Below are 13910 nucleotides of genomic sequence, written 5' to 3'. Positions count from 1 at the left end.
AAATCCTCACATTGAAATAATTAAGCAGTGAGAAGGGCTCAGCTCTGTGGCCATGCCTATTCCCATCCTCTGTACCACCCTTCTTTTGGAGCAGAGGGATTTAAGTCTTCTGCTGGATCCACATATCCTGATTTGGATTTTCTACAAATATTTCACAAAACCAAACTGGAACTGGGCCAGCTCTTAGAAGCTACAGTTCACTGTACTTCGCTGGAGCAGTGCTGATCTGCACTTTGCCTCATTGTGCCCTCAGGTTTTCAGAGTTCAAATAATATTCACTAAAAGGTGAGTCCAGCAGGAACAACCTGATGGGGAATCAAGGCAGGGATGAGACATTAGAAACTTATCTCTCTTTTGTATGTCTTAATGACTTACTTGTTTGGTTCCTTAATTTAACAAAGATCTGATGGACTGAAGCTCTGTGCTGTTGGTAAGTCTAGAAGCTGGAGCTTTCCTTTAATGTTATTCAAGGCTTTTCCTTTGGTTCTGTTTTTGCAGTATCCTGGTCGTATAACAGGAATGGTTTGCTTGGCTGACAAAGACAGATATCAGGGAAGAATGTTTGGTTCAATGGAACAAAATCCATGGATCACTGCTCTCTTTGCCCCTCTCTAGAGTGGCAAGTGTTGCTGTGGGCCAACGTGATAATAGCAGGTTATCCCTCATCCAAGATATGCTGTGTTTTTGGGAAGGTCACCAGATCTGCCAAAGTCAGCCATAATAAAGAAAATAGATTCTGCTAAACACAAACATACATCATTATCTAGAAAAAGACAAATCATTAATGTATCTGAGCATGAACTTTTCCTCACAGAACAGTAGCGAAATTCCGATTGTTCTGCCCTCCCCACAGCACTCCTCCAGCCATAGCTCCATATTTCATAAGCTGAAGTGGTATTTTGTGTCAAATTTTGTAAATATGCATGAGAACATGCACACAGAATAAAGGATTCCTTAACCAAGGAATTGATTTTCACGGGCACTATTCAAGGCACTCGAGCTACCAATGTACTTGAGTTGCTGGGATTTGACTACTCATATCTTAGCAGCACCATGACTTGATTCTTAAAGCTTACCTGCAGTGCCTTTGAAACTATGAGACTTGTCTCCTTTTCCCAGTGCTAGCTAAGAGGAGACTTTCAGTTTTATGCCACCTTGCAACAATCAGATCACATTGTTCCAGCCTGGATTGGCACGAGGAAGAAATGCTGAAGTGTTTTCTTGCTGCCTGGCAGGCCACGGGTCGCACGGCTGTGATGGAGGCTGCAAGGGAAGGTGCTGTCGAGGTGGTGCGTGCTCTGCTCGCCAGAGGAGCTGATGTGAACCTGTTTGACTTTGAGAGACACAGTGCTGCACATTTTGCAGCCAAAGGAGGCTTTTTTGAGGTATCGTCATTTGTGGTGTTAAAGCAAAGTCTTGGGGGCTGGGGGGGTTGAGTCCAGTATCTCAGCTGATCAAAGCATAATAATCAGCAATCCAAAGCAGCTTCTTTTTAAGTACCAAAGGAATCCAGCAGTGGTAGATAGGCCAGACAGTGGCCTACAGCGAGCTGGCAGGAACGGAGATTGTCCTTGGAGTCTACAACTGCCCGGGGTTTTTGTTTCCTCAGTTAAATAGGCATAATACTATAGAAAACAATGTTACATGTGCATCGATCAGCTGGACATGGGCTAGAACTTTGCTGTGTAAAATGGGAATATATGATATTGCATTTATTTGTAAATTAATCTCACGTTTTCCCACCTTAACAAACAGACAAGATTTTTGGTGGTACTTTGTTTTTCTAGATTCTGAAGTCTATTTCAGCTTATAATGGAGACTTGAAACTTATTGCTATGAATGGGAACACGCCACTTCATTATGCTGCAGAGGGAGGATTTGCAGATTGCTGCAAGTATATAGGACAAAGAGGTACATTAAAAATAAGTTACTTTGCAACTATCATCTATATTCTATTTCTGTGCTAAAGGAAAGGTTTCATTTGGGCATCTCTGAAGGACTTGTCGCTCGGGTACCACGTGGCAAATGTGGTTCTCATTAAGAAGTGCCTGACAGAGGCTGCTATCTCATGTGGGTGAGAAAATATTTCTCAAAGAAAGCAGCAGCAACATCAGGGGGTTGTATTGGACAGTATTAAGTAGTTCTGGTTTTAGTTGTTTTTAGATGTATTGCATTGAAATTTCCAATAGAAAATAAATTTTTGCTTTTAAACTTTTGCAAAAATCTCTGTGTAGTCAGGAAGAAAACTCCATGCCCGTGGGTATTGAAACAAACTCCAAAGCAGCTGTGATCCCTTCCTGACTTAATCAGATGATCATAGTACTTCCAGCTTTGATTGAAGAGGACCATGAAAAATCCTGTGTTCTGTTTCTGTGATTCAAACTGATCCATTGCCAAATTGTAATGTTAGGGTATAGAACACTGAATGATATTTTCACCTTTGTTTGTTTCTTCTTAACCTTGCTTACCACTAAGTAAAAATGTAAAGTTTCCACTGAACTTCTGCCTTTCTATACATATTCATGAGTGCATGGATAAACAGAGCATGGGTTGCTCAGTGCTTCTCCCACTGGGAAAAAAATATGGACATGTGGCTGACCTTCCAGTCTGGGATCAATGATGTGGTTCCACCTACTATGGCTCCTTAAAGTTAAAACAGTATAAAATTGCAGACCTGTGGCACTGAGTTGCCTGTACATCACAAGTTTCTTAAGTGACATAATTAGGAATTCCACTCCACTATCAGCTAAATTGTGTCCATATTTTAGGCTGTGATCCTACATGGAGAAACCTGTTACATCTGACCCCAAGAGAGGCTGCCAAGAACGGCGGTTTTAAAGCAGCAGTAACCATTTTGCGTAAAATTGAAAAAGGCTTTAAAAAAACCTTATCCCCCGAGGAAGAGGTCTCTGCCTGGCACCTGAGGCTGTACGACTGGTCCTTGGAGCACGAGGATTCCCTCCGCAAGGAGTTTGAGGCTCTCCTCCAAGAAGATGGGATGGTGACCAGAGCTGACTTTGTGTCCGTAATTCAGAAGTGGTGGGGCTTCCTGGGTGCTGAAGAAATGGAAAATATTGCTAAAATGCATGAAGTGCAGCCCGACAGGATCAACCTCGACGAGTTTTTTAAAGGCTCCAAATACCTGGACAAAAACTTTCTCATGTCGTCCTTTGGGCCCAAAGCGAAGAAGCAGAAAAAGGGGGCGAAAGCAAAAGGCAAAAAAGGGCTCCCTGTGCCGGTCTGTGTCATTCCGAAGAGGGAATATCCGCGCGGGGAAGAGGGCTTGCCTGTGTACCTGGTTGAGGCTTTTCCAAACATTCCTGATGAGGAGAGATTTAAACGGGACCACCCCTCTGCCCACCCCGTGCACGACGACCGTGTCTGGTACCTGGAGGAGCCAAGGAAAACGTACCTGGATATTAACTACCTTGTCAGAGCAGGAGACATCGTGTCCCTGCAGAAAGCATTTGAGGAGGGTGTGCCAGTTGACATAAAAGATAGATATTACAAAACACCTTTGATGGTTGCGTGTGCAAGTGGGAACGTGGTCCTTGTGGAGCTTCTTCTGGAAAAGGGGTAAGACGATTTCAATTTAATTGCTATATTGGAAAGGTTTTCAAAAGCATACATTTCCAGTATGCAACAGGTTTGGTTTTTTGCTTATATAACGTTTAATATTAAAGTCAGTTCCCTAAGATCCCACTTCACAGAAGTTTAGTGTATTAGTTTTCACCTTTTACTAACAGGGAAGTGGAAGCACCCAAGAGGTAAGTTCCTCAGGCCTGAAACTTTCAGTGTCTGGGCTGTTGACCTTTGGTCAGCTGCAGAGTTCTGTTGGAACTGCTGTTAGTTCATGCCCGTGTCTCAAGCAGTACATCCTCAAAGCTGAACACTCAAAAGTGGGTGAATGATTCTGGGGAAATCTGGCTGAAGTGGCTTGCCTGAAATCATCAAGGTGACCCTGGACTTCCCTGTTCCACGTGCCAGGGCCTTTGCATGCAGATGTTTTAGGCCTTATAATCACTTTCCTCTGCAGCTGAGGCAGCAGGATTTACACCAGAAGCCCCTGCTGCTATTTAGTCTGTTCCTCACTTTAGAAGTGCTTCAGCAATTTTGTAGCCTACAGACACACTTGGGAAAAATCTCAATGATGGCTTAAAAATGAAAGCAATTTCAGAAAGATTCAGTCATGCTTGTGTAATAGCATAATCTCTTCTTAATGTCACACTGCTGTAGTCCTACAGTCGTTCACATAAATGCTTAAATGAACATTTTTCAAAGATATTTATGTTAACTTTGTTCTTTACCCATAGATAGGGTTATTTTTAACATTAATATCTCAGGGTAAGTGACTGTGGTTGTTGCTCTGGTTCCTGCAAAGATTAACAGCATGTGGATCTTTACACACCCTGGTAATTACACTGACATTCCTGGAGCATATGGGAAGTTGTGTAATGTGTATATTCAGGTTTTCCAAAGATAAAGATGTAACAGCTACCAAATTAATCTACCAAATTAATCTCCACTACTTTTAGCAAGCCTCACTAGACAGCACTGGAGTCACATCATATTTAACAGTGAGACCTAGAAACGTAATAGCTTAGCTTAAAAAAATAGTACCACTTCTGAGATTTATAAATTGACAGAAATGAAAATGGAGAGGAAAATTACCAGTAGTGTTTTGCTTTGCATCTCTCAGCAGCATGGACTTTCGGTTTGGCATGGGCATTCAAATCCTTTTTACAGTACAACCTTTTCAGTACAGTATCACAAACACATACAGAGTAGAAAACAAAACATATTTTTCCAGAACTATAGAAAATTCCAAGGTTTAAACACAAATTGGTGGTATCTACTTTCTATCTTGCTCCAGAAAGACTCAGAAGTAAATGAAATTTGGGCTAAAGGTAAACTCAGTGCTTGATCAGAGTAAACACTGAAGAATTTTTAAGTCAGTGCTGCCTGTTCCCATTGATCAGTTTGTTTCTGAAAGAATGAAGTTAGAAAGAAGGATTTAGGGGCAGACAGAGTCCGAGTACAGGCACGGAGGTTGGGTTGAGAGAGAAAGTGGAATAACTGGAACAGCTTATCTTAATGAGAAATATGAAGGAAAGGGAAACTGCATACAAATAAACCATAACAGCTCAGCAGCTGAAAGATAACAAAGGTAAAAGTCAGGGGTTGGGGGAATTTTCTGTGATAAGATCTCACCAGAGGTAGAATTCTGAAAGAGATTAAAAATTTAAACAAGGAAAGAAGAACAGATGTATCTGTGCTTTTCTCTAGACTTCAATATTAATCACCTGACCTGAAGAGCAAAAAGCCATCTCTGGAAGCAGCTTCTCCTATAATTTTTCTTCCCTCTCCCTCCCTGTCTTTTGGGAAGACAGCAGCTTTTTGACCACAGAGTAAATGGGACAGTGACCTTAACTCCGTTCAGGACCTCTAGGGCTGTTAATGCTTTTCCTCTTCATCCCTTCATCAGTTCATCCCAGCATATTGCAAATATCTCCCCTGAACTAGCCCTTGCATCCTCCAGAACATCCCAATTTTAATTTGGGAGCAGAAACAGATCTAGTACAGTGACCCAGTAGCTGAGAAAGTTTCCAATGCTCAGATTCCTGAGGCAGAGCTTCTGTAATTCACTTGTCAGAGGGAGAAGCCAGTGAACAGAAATGAAGCAGGCAGAGGGCAGCAACACGGAAAGGAAAGGGAGAGCTGAACATCTTGTGCAGATGAACTCGGCACATCCACACATTAGGCAGCGTTGCCATGTTTTGTAGCACCTGTTCTTGGCCCAGAAACACACTTTTTCGAATTCCTTAATCTGCTCTCTGCCATCCCCAGTGCAGCTGGAGCACAAACACTAGCAGCATGTTGCAGGACTGAGGTGTCTGAATGCCTGTTGTTTTTCCTGCCCCCGTGAAAACCTCCACATCGAGGACACTGTGTTGGCTTGGAGTGGGACACGGTCACACCCAGACACACTCCTACAATTAATATTCCATGAGAAGCTCTATATCAGAGACCCAAATGGTTTCAGAGTAGCAATATGAACACAGCCATTGACATGGAATTTGCCATGGCAGTGGGCAGTTCCCATGGATTGTCCTTGGAGCTGGGGATGTTATTTTAGCCATTAGGCAGCTTCACCTGCCACAGCTGCTCTTACTCTTTTGCAGGGCTGATGTAAACATGACAGACAATTTCCTGTGGACTCCTCTGCATCATGCTTGCTCTAATGGACACCTGGATATTGCTGAGCTGCTGGTGAAGGCTGGAGCAGCAGTGGATGCCCTTGGAATAGGCAACACCACCCCGCTGATGAGAGCCATTGAGGCCTGCAGGCTGGACATTGTCTACTTTTTAATCACTGCAGGTGCCAACATCCAGATTACAAACAGCAATGGTAAATATCAATGTCTCCAAAAAAGGCTGTTTCTGTATTAAAAACACTGAGTCCTTGGAACACTTTGTATAAGCATCCTGAATTTAGGGCTGCTATCAGGATCAGGATGAAGGTAACAGGTTCAATTAGTTTTCTACAGTGTGGAATCACTGTTGTAAATAGTCAGCTTTCCTGGGTTTTATGCATCTAGAAAATAAAGTAACATAATTAATTACACAATTAAGGAGGCTGTTGCTCCTCAGAAGATACATACAGAGTTATAAGTGGCTTTAATGAAAACATTCTATCTAATTATTATTATTATTTGAGGGAAAATTAGATTTCAGTTGTGGCTGGTGTATACTTTGCCACCCATTTAAGTGATTTATTTTTAGGCATAGACAGCTCTGGTTAAAAAAATTCCCTGCTGCTCTACATAAATATTACTCCCTGAGAAAACAAATCTGAACTGATACTGAAATGTTGCCTCCTCACAGCAGATCCCTCATTCAGTGTCATTGCCCCTGTTTCCACAGTAATTTAAACAGTTACCATGCATCCCATTTGCAGCTCTTGCTCCAGCTTAGGAAGAAACATTGCCCCACAATGAGACTTCCCTTGCCAAAATGCCTACTAGGTGAAACCCTGCCAGTAGAAGGGATGTATATTCCTTATTTCTGGTTCCATGTGGAGTTCTGAGTCACACAGCAGTTCACTCTCACAGTAATTTACAGCCACAGAATCTCATAGATCCAGGAGAGGCCTTTTTCCCTTTATTAAGCACTGAAGGTGTTCAGTCCATTTAAACCATGGGGCTTTCCCTTGCCAGCTCCAGGAAGAAGGAGATAGCTACAATAACTTGGTCTGCATTCCTATCCTTGTACTGTGCCAGCCATTTCCTAGTGCTAAATGATCTCAGAGATCAAAATGACAGCTTGCAGGACCAGTATATTAAGCTGCAAATGTCAGGACATTAAGAACAAAGCAACCACTCCAAGAATTCCTGCAATATTGGGTTTCAAGGCTTGTTTCTGCAAGGTCTTACTTCTGCAAGTAATGCTGATGACTGCTGGCCCTCACACCAATGTCAGGCACGCTGCTGGCACATGGAATTAATAAAATAATTAATAAAATAGTAGCCAAATTAAATTCGGTTGACTGTACTGTCATTATAAAATTGCAATAACAAGTGCTAACGTTGATTTTCATGGTTTATACGGGTATTTATGTTTTTAAATACAGGGAAGAATGCTCTTGATATTGCCAAAGTATTTGACAATGCTAAAATAATTGACCTGCTCGAAAATCTTATGGAGAATTTGGCAGAACCAGAAGAAGAAGCAAAGACGGCAAAAGGTGGGAAGCCAAAGTCATCAGAGAAAAAAGAGGTATGAGAGATAGTAACAAAGGACTGATTTGCTAATAGTTAGTAGAGTGCTTCTGTCTTTCTTTGCCATCCATTTCTCTCTAAAGCTATAGATCAGGCTGCTTTGTTAAAGTATTTTCAGATGCCAGTACTTATTCTTGTCAGTACTAGTACTTGTTCATCAATTAAAATTTTGTCTTGCTAATTATACAAAGTTCATGACTTCCCCAGACCCACATAAGAATTATTCCCCATATCACTGACAGGACACAGAAAGATAGTTCCTGTTCTTTTTCCCTTCTCCTGAAGTTTATGATCATCCAGCTCTGTTGTGGTAAATGCTGAGCAACTGGTAACCATGTCTTAAACGAGCACCTGTTTCTTCTCAAGATAAGAACAAGGCCCTTCAAATTGATGAAAAGGTCTTTTCGTTCTGCTAATGGAATTCATTGAGGTGATACCAAGCTTTTTAACTTCCCATTTCAACTGCTGACCTGAGTCCTGTTTCTCAAATCCCACACTGACATTTGCCTGTTGTATTTCTGGGTGCTTTTCTTGCACTCCCCAGGGATCCTCAAGTACCTCAGCACTGCCCTGGTTCCCAAGCTAAGCCTCCATGACCACATCCTGGTTGTCTTATTGTGGATGGGACCTTCCTGTTTCTTGTTAGTCAGACCCAGGACGTTATTTGGGCAGAAAATGCAATTGTATCTGCATGGTTGGACATGTCCTTCAGCAGTCCTGCCCTGGACAGTGCAGTGAATATGTCCCAGTAGCTAAATGTTGGTTTACCCCTTTCAGAGTGTTTTGAATGCCAGGCACAGCACAGGACTTTCACAGGCAGGAGGAAGACCTTAGGGGCTTGTTTATTTATCACCTGGCAGAGGATGGAGTCACCAGCAGTAGGAGGTGACTGTCTTGTGTGTCATAAAGAGCAGTTAATGGTTTAGTGCCCAAAGAGGAGAAGAATCCTTTACCTTTCAAAAGGTTTGCCCTCGCAATTTTTGATTTTAAAAAATAATATCAGCTTTAAGAGAAACAGATTCTGAATGGATTAAGAAAAGTACACTCATGGCAAGGAAATTGCAGAAGAGCTTCAGAAGATGCAGGATGTGTGTCTGGCTTCTGAGCACAATGTGTTGGAATAGCTGATAATTTCTCTTCCAGTCTCCAGAGGTACCTCCGCCAGCTGTAGAAAAACCTGTTCCTGAACTGACACTGCGTTCCCGAAAGGCCAGTGCTCGGAAGCCTTTGGTAACAAAAGAGAGGAACAAAGATGACATCAGCTTCAAACCCAGAAAGGTAAGTACAGTAGTGAAAGTTTCATGTTAATGTAAAGGTAAGATTTTGCTGAGATCAAAATCCAGAACAATCCATGACTTCACAATGAAATGACTTCACAATTCCACCGTCTTAGAGATGATGTGCCACAGGCTGGGGAGGCGGCCACAAAACAGAGGTAAACTAAAGCGTTCATGGATATGTATTATATAAATACACATAACAAATTATTGTGGAAATCAAGCTCTTATCAGATTTTAAAACAGGGTTAACGTTTACAGGACTCACAGTAAAATACAAACGCAACTGCATTCGTGGTATGGATTTTCACACTCCTTTTAAAGGATAGGAGTCTGTGCATAGGACGAGCACCAACTTCTTGATTAGTTATCACATGAATTATGTCAGTGACAGTTACTGAACTGGATGGATCACAGTACACTAAACACTTACTTCCTAGAGTCAGAATACTGGAAATATAACACCTCTGTCAGGGACTTGTTAATACTCACAAATAACTGAGAAAAAGATGATCGCAGAGAGGTTTGTTTTTAATATATTTTTTTTCTCCTTCAAAAGGAAAAGAAAACCATTTCTGGCTGAGGAGTTGTGTTTGGAGTTTGTTTATCATTTCCCTAACCCTGATTTGTGCTGTTTTCTGCCATGGTCTCAGGGGACTGAGGCTGCATTGCCTGTGACTCTACGGCTAATTACTATTTTTCACTCTGAGGATTGTGGGCCTGAGTCAGTAATTTTAAATAATTACCTTGAGATCTTTCCCACATTATCTGTAATGTGAACCCATGGCATGTTATAGATTGGAAGTGACAAGAGAATGCCTTGCTTATTCATACACAAATTGTTGTCACATCTTCTGCTGGGAGGCCACACTAGTTCTCTTCTATATCTCAAGTGCAAAGGAGTGCTAGAATATGGCTCAGTTTGGCTCACAGTACCTTCTTACTGTTCCTGTTGCAGAATTCACATCTCAATTAACTACAAATATCTTTATTTTGTAGCTATGGAGCCCTGATGCTGCAACAATAGAGCTTGTAAGAAAGCAAGAATTCCTCCGTGAACGTGCTGCTATTTGTGGTCACTTAGAAGGCTTTACAACCCTCTTTAATAGAAAATTTAAGGATTAAGCCCACCAGCTGGAAGAACCTATTTCAGCATGTATTTTTAGGAGACAAAGATCTAAAAGGCTACTCCTCTGCAGGGAAGGAATCATGCAGTGCTCAGGAAATATGTCTCGGTTACAATAAAAGAAAATCATATCAAGTTTTTCCTCTATAGAATATGTTGCTTACATATGATCTTTTGTTAAGGGCTTAGTCTGGTAAAAGGTTTATCCTCATGTGATTCCAAGTCTTGGATCTAGCTCAGCATACTCCATGGAATAGCTGCTGTTGTGACACGTGTCCTTTGTAAAGGTCTGGCTTTATAAGGCTATTTTCTATCCCAGCATAAAACTTCTTCCTGGAAGATACATTACCCTTTTACTTTAAATATATAGGTATGAAGACATAATTCAGTAATTACCTAAGACAGGTAATTGGTTGTGTGCAGAGGCAACAGAAAGTTCAGCATTTGCAACCAGGGCACGCAGTGATCCCTTTTTGACTCCAGCTGCACATGCACATGGGATATTTAGGAGATAACCAAGGCAAATACAAAGCAAGGAGCCGTATCTAGAGAGATACCAGTTTCAAATGTCGCTACTGACCATATTATTTGTATGAACCTGGTCGTGCATGAGTAGTTTATGACAAGCTGTTAGACAGAGAAAATATCCTACTAGGGGTAGCATGTAACAGTTCAGTATAAGGACTTTACAGGCAACTGAGATACCATTTCAAGTTTCAGCTCTCTTGGAACTCTTAATATCAGTATATGATTTTTGTCTGTCAGCATAAAACTTCTGCTGGCTGCAGATGACTGTAAATAACAAAAATAGTAGTGCTTAAGCTGTAGAAGGCAGTGTGGGCAAGGAGCCCATGAACAATTGTAAATGCAACAGCATCTCTGAAAGGAGAGTAAAAGGGGCAATTTGCTAAAGAGTAGCCATCAAAATAAAATCAAACAGCACAGTCAGAAATTATAACTCATCCTGTAGGGTAGAACTGTATTTCTGGCAGAGTTCTGTCATGGGGATTAGCCAGGAGAGTTCAAAGCCTTCACATCTCTTCCTGGTTATTAGTATGAGGTCAAGCAGCACACCATTCCTTGTGGGATCATCCACTACCTGTGACAGGAAATGGGCATCAAAGCTTTCAGGGAACCTCCTGGGCTGTCTGTGCTTTGCTGTGTTGTTTCTCCAGCAGCTCTCGGGGTAGTTAAAAACCCCCCACAAGAACCAGGGCTTTTGGCTTTGAGGCTGCTTTGAGCTGCCTGTAGAGTCACAGAATTGTTAGGGTTGGAAGGAACCTCTGGAGATCATCCACTCCAACCCCCAAGGAGAGCTCACCTACTTCCTCCTCCTGGAGGCTGGGACTGTGACATCACAGTGGTGCTGGGGTTGGGGAGGCCCTGTCCTGCGCTGTACACCAGCGGGACCAGGGAATAGGACGATCTGCTTGGCCTGGAAGACGCAAAGCCACCCACAGCTCCCCTCACCATCAGGGTGCCATGGGACAGTGTCACAGAGAGAGCAGTACTGCAGGCCCACAGCCCCAGAGCCAGGGGCAGCACTTGAGCAAGTGACACCCCAGCCACCTCCGGGGACAGCAGGCTGGGGACAGGGGCACAGCGGGGCATCCTGGGGCTGGGCAGTGCAGCTGGGATGCGGGGGTGAAGCTCGGCAGGTCAGGGAATGCCATGTCAGGGGCCCCAAGCTCAGTGAGGGAGAGGCAGACGGGTCAGGATCTTCTCCCCCTCCCTGCCTGCCCAGTGGGGCCTGTGGGCTCCAGCGGGGCTCTCCTCACGGGGTCCAGGTGGCAGCTTGGCCACCAACCGGCCACCACATGGGGCGCCAGCGCTCGGTGACGCTGGCGCTGCTCAGGAAAGCCAACGGCGTGTGAGAAGGCCATTCAGGTGAGGAGCACTGATTTCAGGCCCGCCCTCAAAACGCCATGCACTACATTTGGGGCATTTCTGGCTCAGGAGAGCTGAGCTGAGGGACTAGGGTGGGGCAGGCTGAGGCTCTGCTGGTCTCTAGTGCAGGAGTAAGAAGATGCTTTCGGCGGTGCGGGGCCGCCTACCCCGTCATCCGTTCCCTGCTCCGGGCTCGGGGCTGGGTGGAGAGGAAGCTCCCCCGCGAGGGTAGACGGCTGAAGCAGCAGCTTGGCGGCCAAAAGAAACAGCAGCCGGAGACAGAGTCAAGTGATGATGGTGATGAGCAAGGGGAGGCAGTGCTGAACCCACGTGGTGGGGCACAGCCTTCCCTGGGGTCCACAGAGCCCCTGCACTACCCATGGCCACGCAATGAGGAGGTGGAGGAGGAAAAGGAAGAGGAAGATGAAGATTATGAGGACTCTGATGAAATCCATGACCTCATGGTTAGCTGATAGGGCTGGGGCTGAGCTCTGCCTCAGCCCCCCACACCCTTCCCCTGGGAGCTCCAGGCGCAGGGCACAGCCTGGGGCAAGGGACGAGAATGGGATGAGGGCTCCCTGTCTCACCCTGGCCACTTCTCTCCCACAGTCCTACCTGGTGCGGGACCAGGTGCCAAACTTCCTGTGGACCATCCGCCTTAGTTCCATTGACCAGGAGCTGCTGCAGAGGATCGAGGTGGTGAACCGCTATCACTGGGTGCATGCCCTCAGCACCAAGGTGGGAGCCTGGAAGCCTTGGAGAGGGGCAACACAAGGAACGGGGGTGTCCAGCAAGGATTAACAACCTTCTCTAAACAGGAGGGGCTGTGCCTCAGCCTGCAAAACCTGCCCTGGTTCGAGCAAGCCGACCCCAACACCTTTTTCCCCCGGTGCTACCGGCTGGGGACCAGGGAGGAGCGGGAAGCTTTCATTGGTGAGCTTGAGGCTGCTGCTGTCCTGCTCCCCCTCGTGCTCCCAGTGCCATGCAGGACTGGATGGGGAGGATGTCTCCCTCTTGCAGAGGATTTCCACCTGACGGCAGCTCGCAGCCTGCTCAAACTGGCTCTGAAGAAGGCTGGGGACAGGCTGGTGAGGATGGAGAAGCCCCCAAAATCCAACAAGGGGCCAGGTTAGTGCATGGAGCTGGGTTGGGTGGATAACAAGAAGTTCTGGGCTAGAGATGTGTCTGGGGGCTGAGCTGCTCCTGGCTGTGGCTTGGGATCCCCCACACCCTCCTTATGGTTACAGCCCACATTATAGCCCACCTTATGGGTGTTCTGCCCCCTGCCCCATCCCCGTGTACCCAAGCCCACCCGTCCCACAGGGAGGCTCTGTGCTTTGACTCCAAGGCTGGCACAGGAGCCACATCTCTCACCCCGTGCCATCCACAGAAGGGCCAGGGTCCTCCCTCTCCTCTCCCTCCCGGCTGGCAGAGGAGGCCCTGGAGGTCTGCGAGCAGCACCTGGGTGTCCTGGAGCACCAGGACATCGACAGGAAGACCCCGTCGCCCTGCAGGACGTGCATCGACTGGAACTGCTTCCTGCAGGATTACTACCGCGCGGCACAGTGAGTGCTGAGCGGGATGGGGGTCGCGGAGGGCACCGTGGTGGGGCTGGTGCTGAGCCCCCCGTGTCCCCCCACAGTGAGGGGGCCGGGCTGGCGCTGAGCGGGGCACAGCGGGAGCGGTGCCAGGACCTGCTCCGGCGCCTGGCGGAGCAGCTGCCGCAGTTCGGCGTAGAGGGCGATCTCAACATCTGGATCCTCAAGCCCAGCGCCAAATCCCGAGGCAGGGGTAAGGCTGGGGGAAGCACGGGGCATACACAGGCTCCCCACTGAGGAGGGG

The 13910-nt window shown here is 45.5% G+C and overlaps 2 protein-coding genes across 2 annotated transcripts; both read left to right on the top strand.

Annotated features, from left to right (window-relative positions):
- The first annotated feature begins 1240 nt into the window (after positions 1–1240).
- LOC115307473 (ankyrin repeat and EF-hand domain-containing protein 1-like) lies at positions 1241–10299 on the top strand. The gene is made up of 7 exons (XM_029959877.1): positions 1241–1385; positions 1788–1911; positions 2769–3576; positions 6183–6409; positions 7631–7776; positions 8922–9056; positions 10055–10299. The coding sequence occupies exons 1-7, from the start codon at positions 1257–1259 to the stop codon at positions 10178–10180; spliced, it is 1695 nt and encodes a 564-aa protein (XP_029815737.1). The 5' UTR covers positions 1241–1256; the 3' UTR covers positions 10181–10299.
- A 1262-nt stretch (positions 10300–11561) lies between these two features.
- Positions 11562–13859, top strand: LOC103758577 (tubulin monoglycylase TTLL3; the record flags this gene model as incomplete). The annotated part of the gene is given in 8 exon segments (XM_029959915.1): positions 11562–11963; positions 11966–12098; positions 12231–12532; positions 12678–12806; positions 12887–13001; positions 13089–13196; positions 13459–13633; positions 13711–13859. Coding segments are annotated over 8 exon segments (1222 nt in total), but the record flags the coding sequence as incomplete, so codon positions are not given.
- Between the last annotated feature and the right edge of the window lie 51 nt (positions 13860–13910).

The sequence above is a fragment of the Manacus vitellinus genome, unplaced genomic scaffold (assembly GCF_001715985.3).
Source record: "Manacus vitellinus isolate BGI_N305 unplaced genomic scaffold, ASM171598v3 ctg7180002425468_pilon, whole genome shotgun sequence".
Lineage (NCBI taxonomy): Eukaryota > Metazoa > Chordata > Aves > Passeriformes > Pipridae > Manacus > Manacus vitellinus.
Note: the sequence above shows the minus strand (reverse complement) of the source record. Positions and strands in the feature narration are given on the sequence as shown.